At 38.8% G+C, this 14,821-nt stretch overlaps 2 protein-coding genes across 3 annotated transcripts; both read left to right on the forward strand.

Annotated features, from left to right (window-relative positions):
• Positions 1-1,521: 1,521 nt before the first annotated feature.
• Positions 1,522-12,572, forward strand: plgrkt (plasminogen receptor, C-terminal lysine transmembrane protein). Of its 2 annotated transcripts, none has more exons than XM_070924754.1 (5): positions 1,522-1,659; positions 2,111-2,212; positions 9,525-9,655; positions 10,240-10,349; positions 10,969-12,572. In XM_070924754.1, the coding sequence occupies exons 2-5, from the start codon at positions 2,132-2,134 to the stop codon at positions 11,094-11,096; spliced, it is 450 nt and encodes a 149-aa protein (XP_070780855.1). In that variant the 5' UTR covers positions 1,522-1,659; positions 2,111-2,131; the 3' UTR covers positions 11,097-12,572. The 2 variants fall into 2 exon arrangements, with proteins under 2 accessions (XP_070780855.1, XP_070780856.1); XM_070924755.1 differs by having other exon boundaries at positions 1,548-1,659; positions 2,085-2,212.
• A 618-nt stretch (positions 12,573-13,190) lies between these two features.
• On the forward strand, positions 13,191-14,216 carry rln1 (relaxin 1). Its single transcript, XM_070925197.1, has 2 exons — positions 13,191-13,386; positions 13,879-14,216. Exons 1-2 carry the CDS (start codon positions 13,191-13,193, stop codon positions 14,214-14,216), a joined length of 534 nt encoding a protein of 177 aa, XP_070781298.1.
• The last annotated feature ends 605 nt before the right edge of the window (positions 14,217-14,821 follow it).

A 14,821-nucleotide genomic window follows, 5' to 3' on the forward strand; every position in this document is an offset into this window, starting at 1 on the left:
CTTTGGAAAGCTGTTAAACATTTACAATAAGACGGTGGAGATGAAATTAGGACACTTTTAACATGAAAGTTATGGTCATCAAAAACACGGTATGAGACCTCCTTTTAGCTTCAACTAGACACTAAAATCGTGTATTTTTACAAAAGAGATCTGAACGTGTCAGAAACACACTACAAGTTGTGATCTTTTCAGATTAAATGTGATTTTATTCAATATTAGTAGTAAATATGTTTATATTTATTATATTTTTCATCTTGTTTTGAAAGTTATAAAGTGGACTAAGTGGACTGATCGGTGTTTTTGTTTGTTTGTATGGCAGCGTCTGCATCTACATCCGGAGAGGTCACTCAACAAGCAAAGAAGCTGTGTGCGACCCCGGTACAGACATTTGTGAGGGTGCCTTCCACCTCACAGACAGGTGTGATGCAGCCACCTCAGACTCTTCCTGTGTGCAACATCTGCCACCTGCCACAGGTGTATGAGAGCTACTGGCCGGGCTCTCCAACAACAACAGCGTCCACAGCGCTGGTCTCCCCGGCTGCACCAACGGAGACACAAACATCAGAGTACAGACACTTGTTCTGATGAAATAAACAGAGAATGAAATTCCCGAACTTTAAGAAGCCATGGCTTGTTTTATTATGGTCCATCCAGCTTTAGTTCACCTTCCACCTTCAAATGTCGACAGCCAAGACAACAGCTAGAAAATGTCAGCTGACACAGTGACACAATAAATTCTATGTTTTTATTCTATGTTTACCAAGTGCAACAAATGGACTTTTTGCATATTTTAGGTTTAATCGTCCACATTTTTAACAGTTAGACCTTTTCTATAATTTATATGAAACAGACTTTGAACAGATTTACTTTGCATAAAACACGTTTAAAGTTATTCAAAATCAAATTTAAGGGCAGAACTGTTTGTGAAGTTATAGAGTTAACCTAAGCTAATGTAATTTCAGTTTAGTGAAGCTTGGTAACAATTAGGATTTCTTGACTCTAACTTTTGAATAATAAGAAATAGTTTTGTGATTCCACATTTACTTCTATCTTGCTTTTTGTATCTATGTTACCTCACCTATTTTATTAAATCATACTAAAATGTTTTATCTTCTGCTCTATGTATTTTGAAGAGCTTGTTAATCTTTTTATATGTTTTAAATTGTTTGTTTTGTATTTATTTTATGTAAATGGTGTAGCATGTTAGCATGGAAACATTTACTAATAAGCACTTAACACTGAGCACAGCTATGATGCTGATGGGGATGTCAATAGTTTTGCAGGTATTTTTTCACAAATCAAAATATTGGATGTCATTTTGACCAGACGTGGATGAAAAGTGAATCCTCTGGGGACTATGAATGTGAACCAAATGTCACCATCATATCATTATAATGCCGCTGCATCCTTCTTGTCAAGCATTGGTATAGCATGGTTTCAGTTTTATTTTGAAAGTTTGACCGGAAGCACGGTGTTTCTGTATTAGCGTTGATGGCACAGACTGGATAACTGACAGCACCGTGGAAAGGAAGTGAACTGTTATTGAGGCGCTACACACGCCGTTGTCTTGATAGAGACATGCCCTTGAGCCCTCGTTAGTCCTGCTTTTGTGACCAGTATCACTTTATTATTTAGCTTACCGTCTTCAAAGTATATTAGGTATGTAAAGCTTTCATTTTTAGTTAAGGTTAGGGTTAGGGTTAGCCAAGCTACCAATCAAGATTAAAACCGAAGCTTGTCAGGTGAAGCATGGGAAGCTATTTTATGTAGTAATATTAGCACATATCGTTAGCCAAATTAACAGGAACAGGAAAGCCCAAAAAGCACAGAACCATACGTCGTAATGTAACTTACTGCTGGCACCTAGCAATAGCAACATTAGTACGTCAGGTGTTAGCATTGAGATGAAGCACGAGTCAGCTACTGAATATAGCTGACAGCTGAAAGTTAAGTTAACGTAGTACAGTGAAACACTGGCCGTCACATGTTGAAGCAAATAAAGTTTTAACGCTAATTTCTCTACATATTGAGTGTTTGTGCCTGCAAGTTTGGTAACGTTGTGTTTGCTCATGTTTACACTGCAGCGTAATTTAACTAAGTGCATCTTTAGGTCAACGGTAACAACGCCACCATGGGGTTTCTGCTCTCTAAATCCATGGATGCAAACTTTAAAAAGCAGCAAGAATTCATGCTCCACAACTCACGGCTGCAGGTGAGTGAAGGTGCATGCACATATTATATTATATTGATAACAACATTGCTCAGAAGATGTAATTTGCAATGTACCCATGTCCTACTTCATGCATCTGCAACCTTGTGGTACATGTGTCAAGTCAATTTTATTTATATAGCCCAATATCACAAATCACAATTTGCCTCAAGGGACTTGAATCTGTACAGCATACAACACCCTCTATTCTTAGACCCTCGATGCTAATTACAAAAAACACCCCAACCACTCAATTCCACCTGTGTCAGGTGGTATTGATGCTTGAAGGCTTGTCCTTGAGCTGCTGTGGCTTGGATTGTACCTCATTTGTATGTTGATCTGTTTGCCAGCTGACTAAATGTACTACTTTCAAATAAAACATGTTGTACCAGTCAAAGCTGGATTACCCACTGGGCAAAGCAGGCAACCGCCTAATCAAATGACCACACAGCAAACATGGGGCTATGTAATATTCCAGAGTAATCCGCCAATTGTACCAGCGAACCCAGCCCACATATCTGTCTTGTCAGCCTGGCCTGCGTTATTTATTTCTTGAGTCACACACTGTCAAAGCCAGGGATACAAACTTCAGTTCATATTTTAGCATTTCCATTTAGAGACCACAGGTTTTTATTGCACTAATTTTTTTGTTTTGTTTTTTCATTTAAACAAAGGATTGCTTTTTTCCATCCCCTTTTTGGGCCAATTTGTTGTGATTTATTCACGCCTGCAAGCTGCTGAGCAGCAGGTGGGATGTGTGTGACTGTCATAACACCAATGACATTATCCGACTTACGCCCAAAAGGTTTGTTGTGTTTTCTGCCCCGTAATTTCCTTTTGCTCCCCCAGCTGTAAATGTGGTAGATGATGACTAATATTATTCAGCGATGGCAAAGGTTTGGCAATTGAGTTTCAGAGCGCCCTTGTATGGCTCGTGACGATGACTCACAGGTAAATATTAGGTCCATGTTTAAGCATTGCTGCAGTGGGGCTACACTGTTTCATTGACTCAACGTACTATAGATAGTTTCATATTTATTATTCACACTCAGAATCACTTTTGAATACAAGTTAATAAGACATTTCTCATTTTCCCATTATCTGTCTGCTTGAAATTAATTGAAAGACTACATGACAATAGCTTCTTTTATTTTGATTGATGTATTTAACCTTTCAGATCTTGGCTGAACAAAAGATACTCAAATGTAAAACATTCAAATAAAAATCTTCAGGGTCTCTAATGGTCAACTGTTATGTTATGTATTTTTACATCATCCAAATTTAATGAGTAAGATTGAGCCTAGCAATTTCAGAATATCTGTGAAGCAAAAGCTGTTGCCTCCCCCTGCATTAAGATGTCAAAGATGATTACTTTCCGGTGTTTTCAAGTCACGTCACTCATAGCTAATTGATCCTTTCCACACTTGCCTTGTGGACTCTTAAGTCATTGAGCATTGTGTTTGAACCACGGGGTCCATCTTACGTTGATTCATTGGATAGGGGTGTGTTTGTATGACGCATGTCTTTAGGATAAATGGCAGCTCTGAAATGTAAATTATGTATTTTTTCATTTTATGTTTAAGAATGGGTCTTGGCTGCTAATAGTAGGGTTGTGCTTTTTATTCACAGTAACTTGAGTGGGTTTGACTTTAAAGTAGGTGAGTAAAGACCTCGCCACAAGGTTTTTGTTTTATTTCACTTTTTTTACCACTGCGATCATCACTTTCTAAAGATAATGCAAACACTATATCACAAAATGAATAAAAATGTTTTTTTTTAATCCTTTTCAAAAACAAGTACAGAAAGTAGTTGTTATAAAGTCGTAAATTAGAACAGAGGGTGATTTAAAAAAGCTAAGGGCTCATCAGATAGAGGTAAAACAATAGGGAAAGAGGAGACACAATAAATTAGATAGAATAAAACTGGTTAAATAGAATAGATTCAGAGTTGCTTAGACAAATAACATGACACGCATAATATATGTGTGTGTGTGTGTGTGTGTGTGTCTGTCAAACCCCTCCTGCCAGTATGTAGACCGTGATGATTCGTGTGAAACAGTTTTCCAAGTATTGTCCCACTCTGCGTATGCTTGCAGCCCTTCTAAAATGTCAGTGAATTTCCCGCTTACGTTTCAGCTCTGCTCTCGCTTTGTCACCTTCAGAGTGGACCCATTATGGCTCATTTCTTCCTTTCACTTTTTCTTCACTGCTTTTTTCCCCGTCACTGTCTCACAGTCAATGTGTGATCCTCAGCTGCTTGTCCAAGCTTGCCTCTAAATCTGTTTGTCATCCCATGTGATGTTTCCACCCAATTCCCTGAAGTATTTTTGACATAGACAGCATGTTTAGGATCATTGCTATGGCTGGGTATCAAACTTCAATACTTATCTGGTACCAACTGAAATGTGTCCGTCGCTGCAAGTAGGACTAGAACTGTCAAGTCCCGAAAGCTGACAGTTGGATTCATAATCTTGTTAATTTATCTGATAGTTCCTGATTAAATAAAAATAAAAATCAAATTATAGACTGGTTGCTTTTTTTAGATAACATTTGAGAAGTTTGGCTTTTTCTGTTAAATTAATAAAAAGGTTTTTTTTTATAGAGAAACATGTTCATATATTCTTTTGGTATCGCTACCAAAACTCGTCGATTGTATCTGCGCTACTATTGGACATTTTCAAACGACACCCAATTTCCTGTCATGTTGACAGAAAGCACAAATTGTCTTTTTTTACACATCCAAGATCTGAGCATAACATTGAGTTATTTGGATATTACCATCATTTGTGTTCACATCTGTGAGGCTGGAAGTGGATTTGGTGGCTGTGTGTGTGTTTTGATGAGTTTGTTCCTGTTGGTGACTGTGAGTGTGGTGAAGTAGCAGATGGAGCAAATAGACGTGGACTGGTTTGATGCTTTGATACAAGGCAAGCGGTAGTTGGGGTGCAACAGACAGGGCGTGGAGTTTCCGGATGGTGGAGAGCTTCTGCTGGCAGAGTTTATGATTGGTGTTTATGATTGGAGGGTCCATCAAAGCTGAGTTTAATGTCCAGTAGGATTTCCCACATATTTGAAACTCAATTCCATATCAGCTGCGTCAGTGCTGATGATGCTGAGGTCAAATACTGATGTTACTCTTGCAGGCTTTTGTCTGGGCCATCTGAAGTTAGAGAGTTGGCAGTGGAGTTAAGAATAATGTAATGTTTATTATCAATTACCTTGTCTGTTTATAAATTCATTTGTAATTTATCCAAAAATTCATGGGGGTTCATGTGTTGGTGGAGGGCTCTGACATTAAGAGTCAGCAATACAGTTTTCTTTACTGTTTATTCATGTACAGATTACAACAATTACATCATGTTTAGCTTTTAGCTAATTAGCATCTACAGTCCTTGTGAAAAACATACAACAAAATATAACACCTACAGAGGATTTGCTTTATTTTGTATACTGAATATCTTTGGGTTTTGGACGTTTGGTGGAACAAAACTAGACATTTGAAGGTGTCACCTTAGGCTCTTGTGATGGTTATTTTGTCTCTGTTTTTTCACATCTCCTGGGCTAAAGGATCAATCGATTGATCGAAAAAATAATAGACAGATTAATCGATATAGAAAATGATAGTTAGTTGCAGACCTAATAACAGCGTTGCATTCGCAAGCTAATTTCTGACTAGGGAAGTCATTTTTGCAGTCTGCACTATTGCACTTGAATGCATCATTCAAGCAGACTTTTCATGAGCCAGTGAGAGTGGTGCCATTCAACCAAGTGGCAAGCTACCAATTGTTGGCTTTTGTTTTAACACATTATACTGATTATACTGATTATACTCGGATTCATCTCCACTATGACTTTCCATTTCCTCCTCTTTTGAACGACTTTGTATCTCCATTGGAATATTCTACACCCTCTTTAAAAGAAACGTACAAGCAGGTGACTCAAGGGATAAAATTATTGACAGGAAGTAGGTAGTTTCCAGATTTAGTATATTAAAATCAAACATCCACTGTCTCTGCCTTACTTCCTGTTTTGTGACCCAGATGAGAGATGGGATGACTTCACGAGAGGTGACATCTCTTTCATTACACATTTCTCGCTCCTGAGGATCATAATGGCTCTGTGAGTGGATGGGTAATTCCCCCTTGATATCCTTGGAAAGGGGTCTAATCGAAACACAATTATATTCTTGACTCATTAACGACACCTGCTGCATTGGTTTCCATTTCACTTTGTCTAATTTTAATGAGGGATCCTTGAGGTCACTATTGTTCACTAATTTAGCTCAGCGGACCCGGCAATTTGAGAACAAACACTGTTGATTACAGAATCTTGCTGTGATTTCCAAGAATGTGAAACATTACTCCACCCAGAGTGGGTATAAAATGCATCACCCCTGTGATGTAGCTTCCTCCTTCCTAGAGAGGTTGGCAGGTGAAGTCAGCTTGGTTACAGTAACGGATTGCCAAGGGAAAAGTTTCATGACGAACAAAAGTAGAAAAATATACGTAGAAACTTCTCAAGTGTACACAGAGTTTCATACCTGTGTTCCCAGCTTATGATTGGGTGATGACTATGGATGGCTTTTGTTTTCACCTTAAATGTGTTCAAAGGGATTTTTTAAAATTGAAAGCCAACATCTCTTTTTGTATTAAAGACACTGTATAAATATAGTAGGGCTGAAACTAATGCTCATTTGCATTATGGAGTAATCTGATCATTATTTTGTTGATTAATCGATTAAATGTTTGGTTTGTAAAATGTCAGAAAATAGTGAAAAATGTCAATCACAAATTCCCTGTGACATCTTGAAATTGTTTTTTTGTTCAACCGACAGTCCAAAATCCAAAGATATTTTATTTAATGTTTGTTTGTATGGGGACAAGTATGTAGCATAAATCAATGCCACACCACAGCACACATCTATAGCCTAAGCTAATTTTCAATGCCCGTCCCTAGTTGGGCCTTTAAAATACATAAAACTCAACAAGAGACTGTACAAAGCGCAAACTCAACAAAAACAATAGGTGCGTACATTAAAAACACAAAACTCAGAACTCAAATTAGGCTCATATAAGGCAAATAGTTGATTAGTCAGCTGATCATTTCAGCTCTAAAATCAGTCATTGATTGATTTGAACTAAAATGAAATGTCACCAGGCCAGGAATTATTGTTTGCCTGCCAGTGATGTCTCAGCCCGGTGATTACCGCTTTACCCTCCAGAGCTGTTTTCTTAATTTTTATACTTTTTCCTTCTCCTCTACTGCTGACGTTTATTAGTAGCCACGCATTTCAGTCATCAAATCACCCCACTTAATGTTGTTCACAGCGTCACAACAGGAGAAAAAATGTGTCATGCATTAACCACGGAAGGTATTTGATTAGTGTGGTGTCAGTTCCTGTTATTACAGGATGCAAAACTGCATAATTAAAGAGTGGTGAATTAGAATTACTTTCCAGTTTTATGTGAAATATTTTGTTTGGTTTTTTTTCACCTGGGAGACAGTATCAGTGTCTCTACTCCTATTATGTCCTTAGACAGAATAAGTTCATCAAAACGTGGAGGTGAAGCAGAGCTGGATAAACATGAGAGGCAGCCACACGACAATAAGGTGCACAATGACTTTTTAACACTATACAGAGACAAAGAGAGGTGGGATTATATAGAGAATCAAAAAAACATTTTATAGGTTATGTTAAACCATTCCCAATCGCTTTTCTTATTGCAGAAATATTAACTATATTTGCTCAGGACCATTACATAACTGATGCATGAACAAACAGCAATCAATTTCTCATGCCTACTGTACTGTCAGGCCCTGACGGAGGGTCGATTGATCATTCTTGCCCTTATTTATCCCACTTGACAAGTTAAACACATTTAGTGCTGGGAGTTGGTCAGTATGAAGCCGACTCCCTCGTAAAACAGCTTTAAAATGGGTGATATGTCCTAATGCGGCTGTTAATTACCTACATGATTCAATTTCCACAGCAGCCCAAATCGAACATTATTTCTTTGCGGTTCCTAAAGAATTCTTAAAACTTTACAGTAAATGTAGGCAACGTGCACTGTAGTACTGTAGGAGCATGCAAAAAAGTGCATGTTTAGTAGTAGTTTTTCTGTACAAAGCCCTGCAATTATTTATACCATTGAGTTAGTTGCTTGCAACTCCTGTGGTATGTTATGTGTAGAGGCGTTTTTTTTTAATTCATTCATTGCCACAACTCAGTCATCCTATTTGAAAAATGTTTTTATATGCAGCAGACCTCAAATTAATGCAGATATACATAATTGCTCGTGAACACAGGCCGAAAGTCAGAAATCAAAACGTTGCTTCTCCGACATGTTGTAATTTATGTCATCCGCTTCACGTCATGGACTCACTCGAATGGCACCGCGGTCACTCTGCATCGTCAGCAAGTTAGTGTCACTTTCCTGTTAAGTGGAAATAAAAGCTCATCTTTGACACGTTCACTTTTTGGCAATAAAGGCTTTTTAAATGAGAATGTCACTCAGTAGAAATTGTTATACAGGGAGCATGTGTTTCTGTGCATGTAGATGTGAGTGACTGTCAGACAGGAAACTGCAGACAAAAGATTCATCTGACTGAGGTTCATCAGCATGGATGCAGTGTTTCTGCGAGTGGACTGGCTGTCTCTCGCTCCTTTGACACTTTCTTTGTCCCTCTGCCTGTCTGTCTCACTGCTTTGATATCCAGCTGTACTGATACCGTTTATTTCTCTTGTTGCCATTTTAATTGCATAACACTGTGAGATTTTACCTGTTGAATCTTTCCCTTGTTTAGTATTGCTTTGATTTCTTTGAAATATGGAGCAGCTCCTCTGGACTTCTGCATTGTACATGTTTGAAATGTCCTTGAAATGCTTTGTATTACAAATTGGAGAGTGGAGGACCCAGATACTTGATTTTTGAGGCATAAAAGCTTATATAGTTATATTGACCAATATTAATCTTTTTCACATAAACATAACAAACAAGATATCCATTAGATTTAGTTTTTAGCAAATTATGACCAAGATATTTACTGAGTGGGACATTTTACAGCATTTTTTGTTGGCCCCATGAATACTGATACCTATATATCTGTGATAAGCTAATATTAGCGATATATCGGCCAGGCTCTAGTATTTTATTTACTTGTTGATTTGTATTTTTTTTTCTGGTCATTGTTCAGAGCAGTGTCCATATTTGGCTGTAAAGGTCTGTTACACCTGATGACGTCTTCTGTGTCCTTTCTCCTGTGTGTGTGTGTGTGTGTGTGTGTGTGTGTGTGTGTGTGTGTGTGTGCATGCATAGATGGAGCGTCAGATCCTGATGCAGAACCAGATGAGAGAGAGACAGATGGCGATGCAGATTGCCTGGTCCAGAGAGTTTCTCAATTACTTTGGCACTTTCTTTACAGTGGCTACACTGGGACTCACTGTAGGGTGAGTTTTGTATTAATGCTCACAGAGGTCAGTTCAGAGATGATCTGTTTCTGAGACACACACACACACACACACACACACACACACACACACACACACACACAGTAGTAATGCACAGTGAGAGAGCAACCTGTATCGGCTTGTAAAGTGTGATCCTCACTGACCTGAGTCTTCACAGCTTCAGTATTACATGAATCACTGTCCAGTGGCCTTTTCCTGGTGCAGCTCCATGTATGGCGTTTTTTGTAAGTGTTAGACGCAGTGATCACATCAAGTTTAACTGTGTAGGCCTTTAACTGTTACAGTCTTGGTAAAAACCACAAGCCACCTATAGGCAGCGCTACAGCAAACTGACATTTAAATGGCTGTAACTCAGTGGACATGAGTCTGACTCACTTGACGTTTTCCACAATTTGTCGTTCTATATTTGCAGGATTTAGGTATTGCAAAAAATCCAAAAAGTCAACATAATTTGACTACTATATCACTGTGTGTATTTTAATGCAAATCACAAATTCAATTTCTGTAATAAAATATAATTGTGTTGTCATTTTCTTCCCTTTGCCTCTATACTTTTCTTCCAGTGCCATTAAAAGAAAGAGACCACTCCTGTTGGTTCCCATCTTTCCTCTCGGCTTCATATTTGCCTACCAGGTGGATAGCGCCTATGGGACACTTATTTATCGTATGAGAGGTAAGACCAAGCAGTTACCATGATTATCGTCATCGCCCCACATTAGCAAAGCTTTAATGCTGGCCAGAAAAAATAAGCTTTATCCGTTTGCTTCACATTAACATTTTGCATACAGTTTAAATTATGCTTTTTGTTGTGAAACCACACCTTTAAATCCTGATTCTGAGCAATATTCTGTTTCAAGGGCAGCAGCTTAAAATAAATACTGCAGCCAAAAGCACCTTTTTATTTTCAAGATTCATTGAATTTCAGCCACATTTGCTTCAGCCAAGTTTATTAAACAAAAATGCTTTCATTACAAAAGTTAAGTAATTCTGCAGCACTATTGCAAATGCATAGAAATGTAATGAAATGGTTGGTCAGACATTAGTATATGTAATATTTGAACATCTGTGTATCAAAATATACCCACACACTCTTGTCACATTAAGTCTACACAGTAAGACATAGCAGGTTTCCTGTTACATTAATCGATGTCTAAACCTCAAATGAAGAAATATTTTTTGTGCTGTTAACAACATATATATGCTGTATGTACACATACTAAAACTAAACAAACTAAACCCAGCTATAATACAAATACGTTAAGCCTCACTTTGTTTCCCGTTGTACCTTTTAGGGGAGGCTGAGAGTATCATGACGTCTGAACACGACCGTCTGGATTTGCCTCTTGGGACTCCAACGTTCGATAGCATAGAGAAGGCCCGCCGCGCTAAAAGCAGCCTTACCTCCTTCTTGGAGAAATGACTTGTTGGTTATTTGAGACAAAATCATAATCGTCCAGTCGATGCATTCACCCATTCTGCTTTTGCTTAATTATGTAAGAAATGTCAAATACCGACTGCCTTTTTGACGTTATTGAGTCCATGATTTGCACTAATTATATATCATGGACCTCGAGTCAAAGTAGTCTCAATATTAATGGCTTGTTTTTGTGGCTATTGTTATTAGAGGTGCGTCAGTAGCCAAACCCTTTCAGCACTGAATCACCGTTGTAAGTACTTTAAAAAGGAAGAATTCCAATCAATACTTCAATATACTTCAGTACTTCGGTTAGTTAGTAATACACTGTCAGTACTTACTTTAGTGTATCATGAAATAAATCTGTAACATTAAGTATATTTAACCATTGTAACTTAAGTCACCCAGAGACTAAAGCTGTGTCCCAACTCCAGACGAAATACTAATTCTAGACAATATAAACTACACACTGATCATACTCACTGGTCATAGTATACTGTATTACCAGTTAATATCCCAAAATATCAACATACTTTACCATTTTATACTAACATGAAATTATATAATATGTGTGAATTTATTTTTCTCAGCTGTGCGCAGCTCCATTTCCTGTATCGTGTGCATCAACAACACACTCAAAAACACTAAAAAGTATTTAGTTTGCATGCCGTCTTGTTTGAGTTTATTTTGTCAGTTTTCCAGACTCAACACAGTAAAAAACATCTGACTCAGTATGTAATCTGGAATTGAGCGTATGTCTCAACACATATACTTTTTACTACTTTTTTAATTATGTTCTTAGTTAAAGCTGCATGAAGTGATTTGTGACCACTAGAGGGCAGAAAGACTCCTAAACAAACTCACAGTAACGTATCCTGTACAAAGTACGGCTAATGTTTTAGCAAACAGTTGCCTACTTGCACATCAGGCAGACACAAAGCAACATGAAAATCTCATTGGTGTATGTTTTCTTGCCACCGGACATGTATCAATGCAATGTTCACGTTTTTTTTAGCTCTACTTTGGTTCAATAGACACATCAGATATCTGACTTTTCCTAACTGATACACCCGCTGTCAAAGCTCTTCTGACAGCTCTTCTGTTCTTTGCTCGAACGGAGACCAGATGATGAAAGCAGCTAAAGAGTGATCAAAGTATATATCAAAAATATTACTTAATGGAGTTTTAATTGTAAAGATTCTCAACAGCAGACATTTGTCATGACAGCAGAAGATTGTTATTCCCCCAAACTGTATCACTAAAACGTTCGGTCATTGTAACCAAAAAAGTTCATTTGCCACGGTTGAATTTGAGTGCTAAGGAGCTTTATACCAAAGCTATAGTTAGCATTGGTGCACCAGTAACTCATATTTTTATTATCACAGTCATATTCAGTGGATGTAAAATATTACAAGGTGCTGATATTTATGCGTTTATCATAACTATATTTGTAAATCCAATAAAAAGAAATACTGCAAAGACTTTCTCTTCTCCAATTGTCTTTTGTGACAAGGAGCTTCTGTGACGCAAAGCTCCAAATACCCTGAATAAACACCAAACATCCCTTTTTTTACATTGACACACTGTTAATAGAAGCCTAAACCACTTTAAATCTTAATTTCTTGCCTGTGAAGTGTACAAGACGTCATACATGCCTTCGTAGTTTGTTTGAAAATCATCACTTCAACTAGTGTATGAGTAATGTGCACATTCTCCTAATATTACTACGATAAAGAAATCACTCAAGTACGTCATTGTCATCAGTCTAAATGACGTGTGGGAGAGGGAGGGAGGGAGGGAGGGAGGGATTGGGGTTGAACACATAAGTTGATGAGTGAACTAGTGTCTAGGTAGGACTGTAGAGAGTACAAGAAGAGGAAAGCAAAGTCTGCTCTGCAACGCAAGACAGACAAACAGAAGCATCTTTTAAAAACTTCAGGCTCAACGGGCTGCAACAGAACACTCTAACAGAAAGAAACAAGGAAACCAGCAGGATTTGAAACACTGATCAGATCTCAAGTAGAACTCAGCTGACCCTCCTGCGCAGCGCAAACCAGCCGGCTCGTTCCGTTTCAGTTGTGAGAGGAGAGGGGGAAAGAAATGCTCTGGAGATTGAGTCTCGCCGTGGCGGTGGTGTGTGTCGGTGGCATATGCAGCTGCGTGAAGGCTGATATGATGAGCAGACTGATGATGCCGAGGGACTACGGGGTGAAACTGTGCGGGAGAGAGTTCATCAGAGCCGTCATTTTCACCTGCGGAGGCTCCCGGTGGAAACGATCCACAGAGGGGGACTCTGGTGAGTTAACTTTTCCATTAATTGCTTAATTTATGTATATAAAAATAACAGTACAAAAGGTTTTCACATGTATACAGACATGTTTTAAAAAGTAACTTTGTAAAAATCTACCTTTAACATGTCTTTAAATATATTCTGATGTAGCCATGGTGTAGTGTAAGCAATTGATTTCTCAGTAAAGATGATTGAAGAGAAGAAGTGGTGGTTAGGGTTAGGATTAACTAATTAGGGCTAACTCTAATTGATTGCTTTCTTCATTTGTAGATTTCTACATAACACGTTAGATTGTGAGTTATTACAGGCTGCCACAGGGTTTTAATCAGTCGACAATTCCCCCCACATTTCAGTCAGACAGCTGATTGATCGCGCCTCATTTCAGCACCATGGTCAGCTCATGTTCACCATTTGTCCTCCAAAAAGCACCTTTCATTAACATATTCTGACAAATGATGTACGGTTAAGCTTTATATTCTATCCTTTTTCTTTCTCCAGATCCCTTCCAGTGGAGTTCCCTCAGTGACGTTACAGTGGAGGACAGCCAGCACACCTGGCAACCCGGCGCAGAGCTCACAGAAAACTACTCCCCTCTCCGTATTGCCCCCTCTCGCTCCCTGGCAGACCTCCTGGCTCTTTACGGGGCCGCAGGAGATGTGCAGCAGGCCCCGCTGGAGAAGTCTCCACCGTCCGCGCTTTTAGGCGAGCGAGACGAGAACCCAGCTGCAGCCGACTGGCCCATACCAAGCAGGAAGAAGAGGAACTTTTCTCTTGGTGTGGCGGGGAAGTGCTGTAGCCAGGGCTGTACTAAAAATGATATCGGACGCTTGTGCTGAGGCAGGGAGTAGAGGAGGAGGAGGAGGGATGGCAGAGGGGTAAAGGTAGTAATGGACAGTGTACAGCTGTGGAGAGAAGGAGGAGAGCAAGTTCACATCTGCTGTTTAATAGGCTATAGGTAGCGGTTAGCCCACTCGTGTCTTATTGCACAGAATATACAAAACAGTAATGACCAACTGAATTACAAAGACTCATCACATCACTCCAACTTCATGTCTCTCTGCCATAATACTTCCTTTATTCTCTTCACTTGTTTGATATTTTGTTTAAAAGGAAGATCATGTACTGTTTGTCCTTTCAGCATCATTGAGAATAAATTTTAAATACTGTGTTAATATGAAATGGTGAGCCGTATCATATGTTGTCCGTGTTCTCGCCTACAGACTATCTGACTAAACTCCATTCATACTAGCAGTATGAGCAGGCCAATATCACACATTAATGTCATTTAGGCTGCTGTGAACTTATTGCTGGCCTCTGCTCACCACATTACAAGCCTGCCTGAACATTTTCTGTCAACACCCTGAGGACACTTGCAAAAGAGCTTTTCTTTTAATCCTTTCTGACGCAGCTAAAACATGAAGTTAACTGCCTGCACAAAACC

Source organism: Enoplosus armatus, chromosome 18 (genome assembly GCF_043641665.1).
Source record: "Enoplosus armatus isolate fEnoArm2 chromosome 18, fEnoArm2.hap1, whole genome shotgun sequence".
Classification (NCBI taxonomy): Eukaryota; Metazoa; Chordata; class Actinopteri; order Centrarchiformes; family Enoplosidae; genus Enoplosus; species Enoplosus armatus.

What these genes read in the sequence shown, in the direction of transcription:
- rln1 (XM_070925197.1), top strand. Translation starts at nt 13,191, where the DNA reads ATGCTCTGGAGATTGAGTCTCGCCGTGGCGGTGGTGTGTGTCGGTGGC. An exon ending in ATCCACAGAGGGGGACTCTG is followed by an intron (nt 13,387 to 13,878) that starts GTGAGTTAACTT and finishes TTCTTTCTCCAG; the next exon opens with ATCCCTTCCAGTGGAGTTCC.
- plgrkt (XM_070924754.1), top strand. Translation starts at nt 2,132, where the DNA reads ATGGGGTTTCTGCTCTCTAAATCCATGGATGCAAACTTTAAAAAGCAG. An exon ending in TCCACAACTCACGGCTGCAG is followed by an intron (nt 2,213 to 9,524) that starts GTGAGTGAAGGT and finishes GTGCATGCATAG; the next exon opens with ATGGAGCGTCAGATCCTGAT. An exon ending in ACTTATTTATCGTATGAGAG is followed by an intron (nt 10,350 to 10,968) that starts GTAAGACCAAGC and finishes TGTACCTTTTAG; the next exon opens with GGGAGGCTGAGAGTATCATG.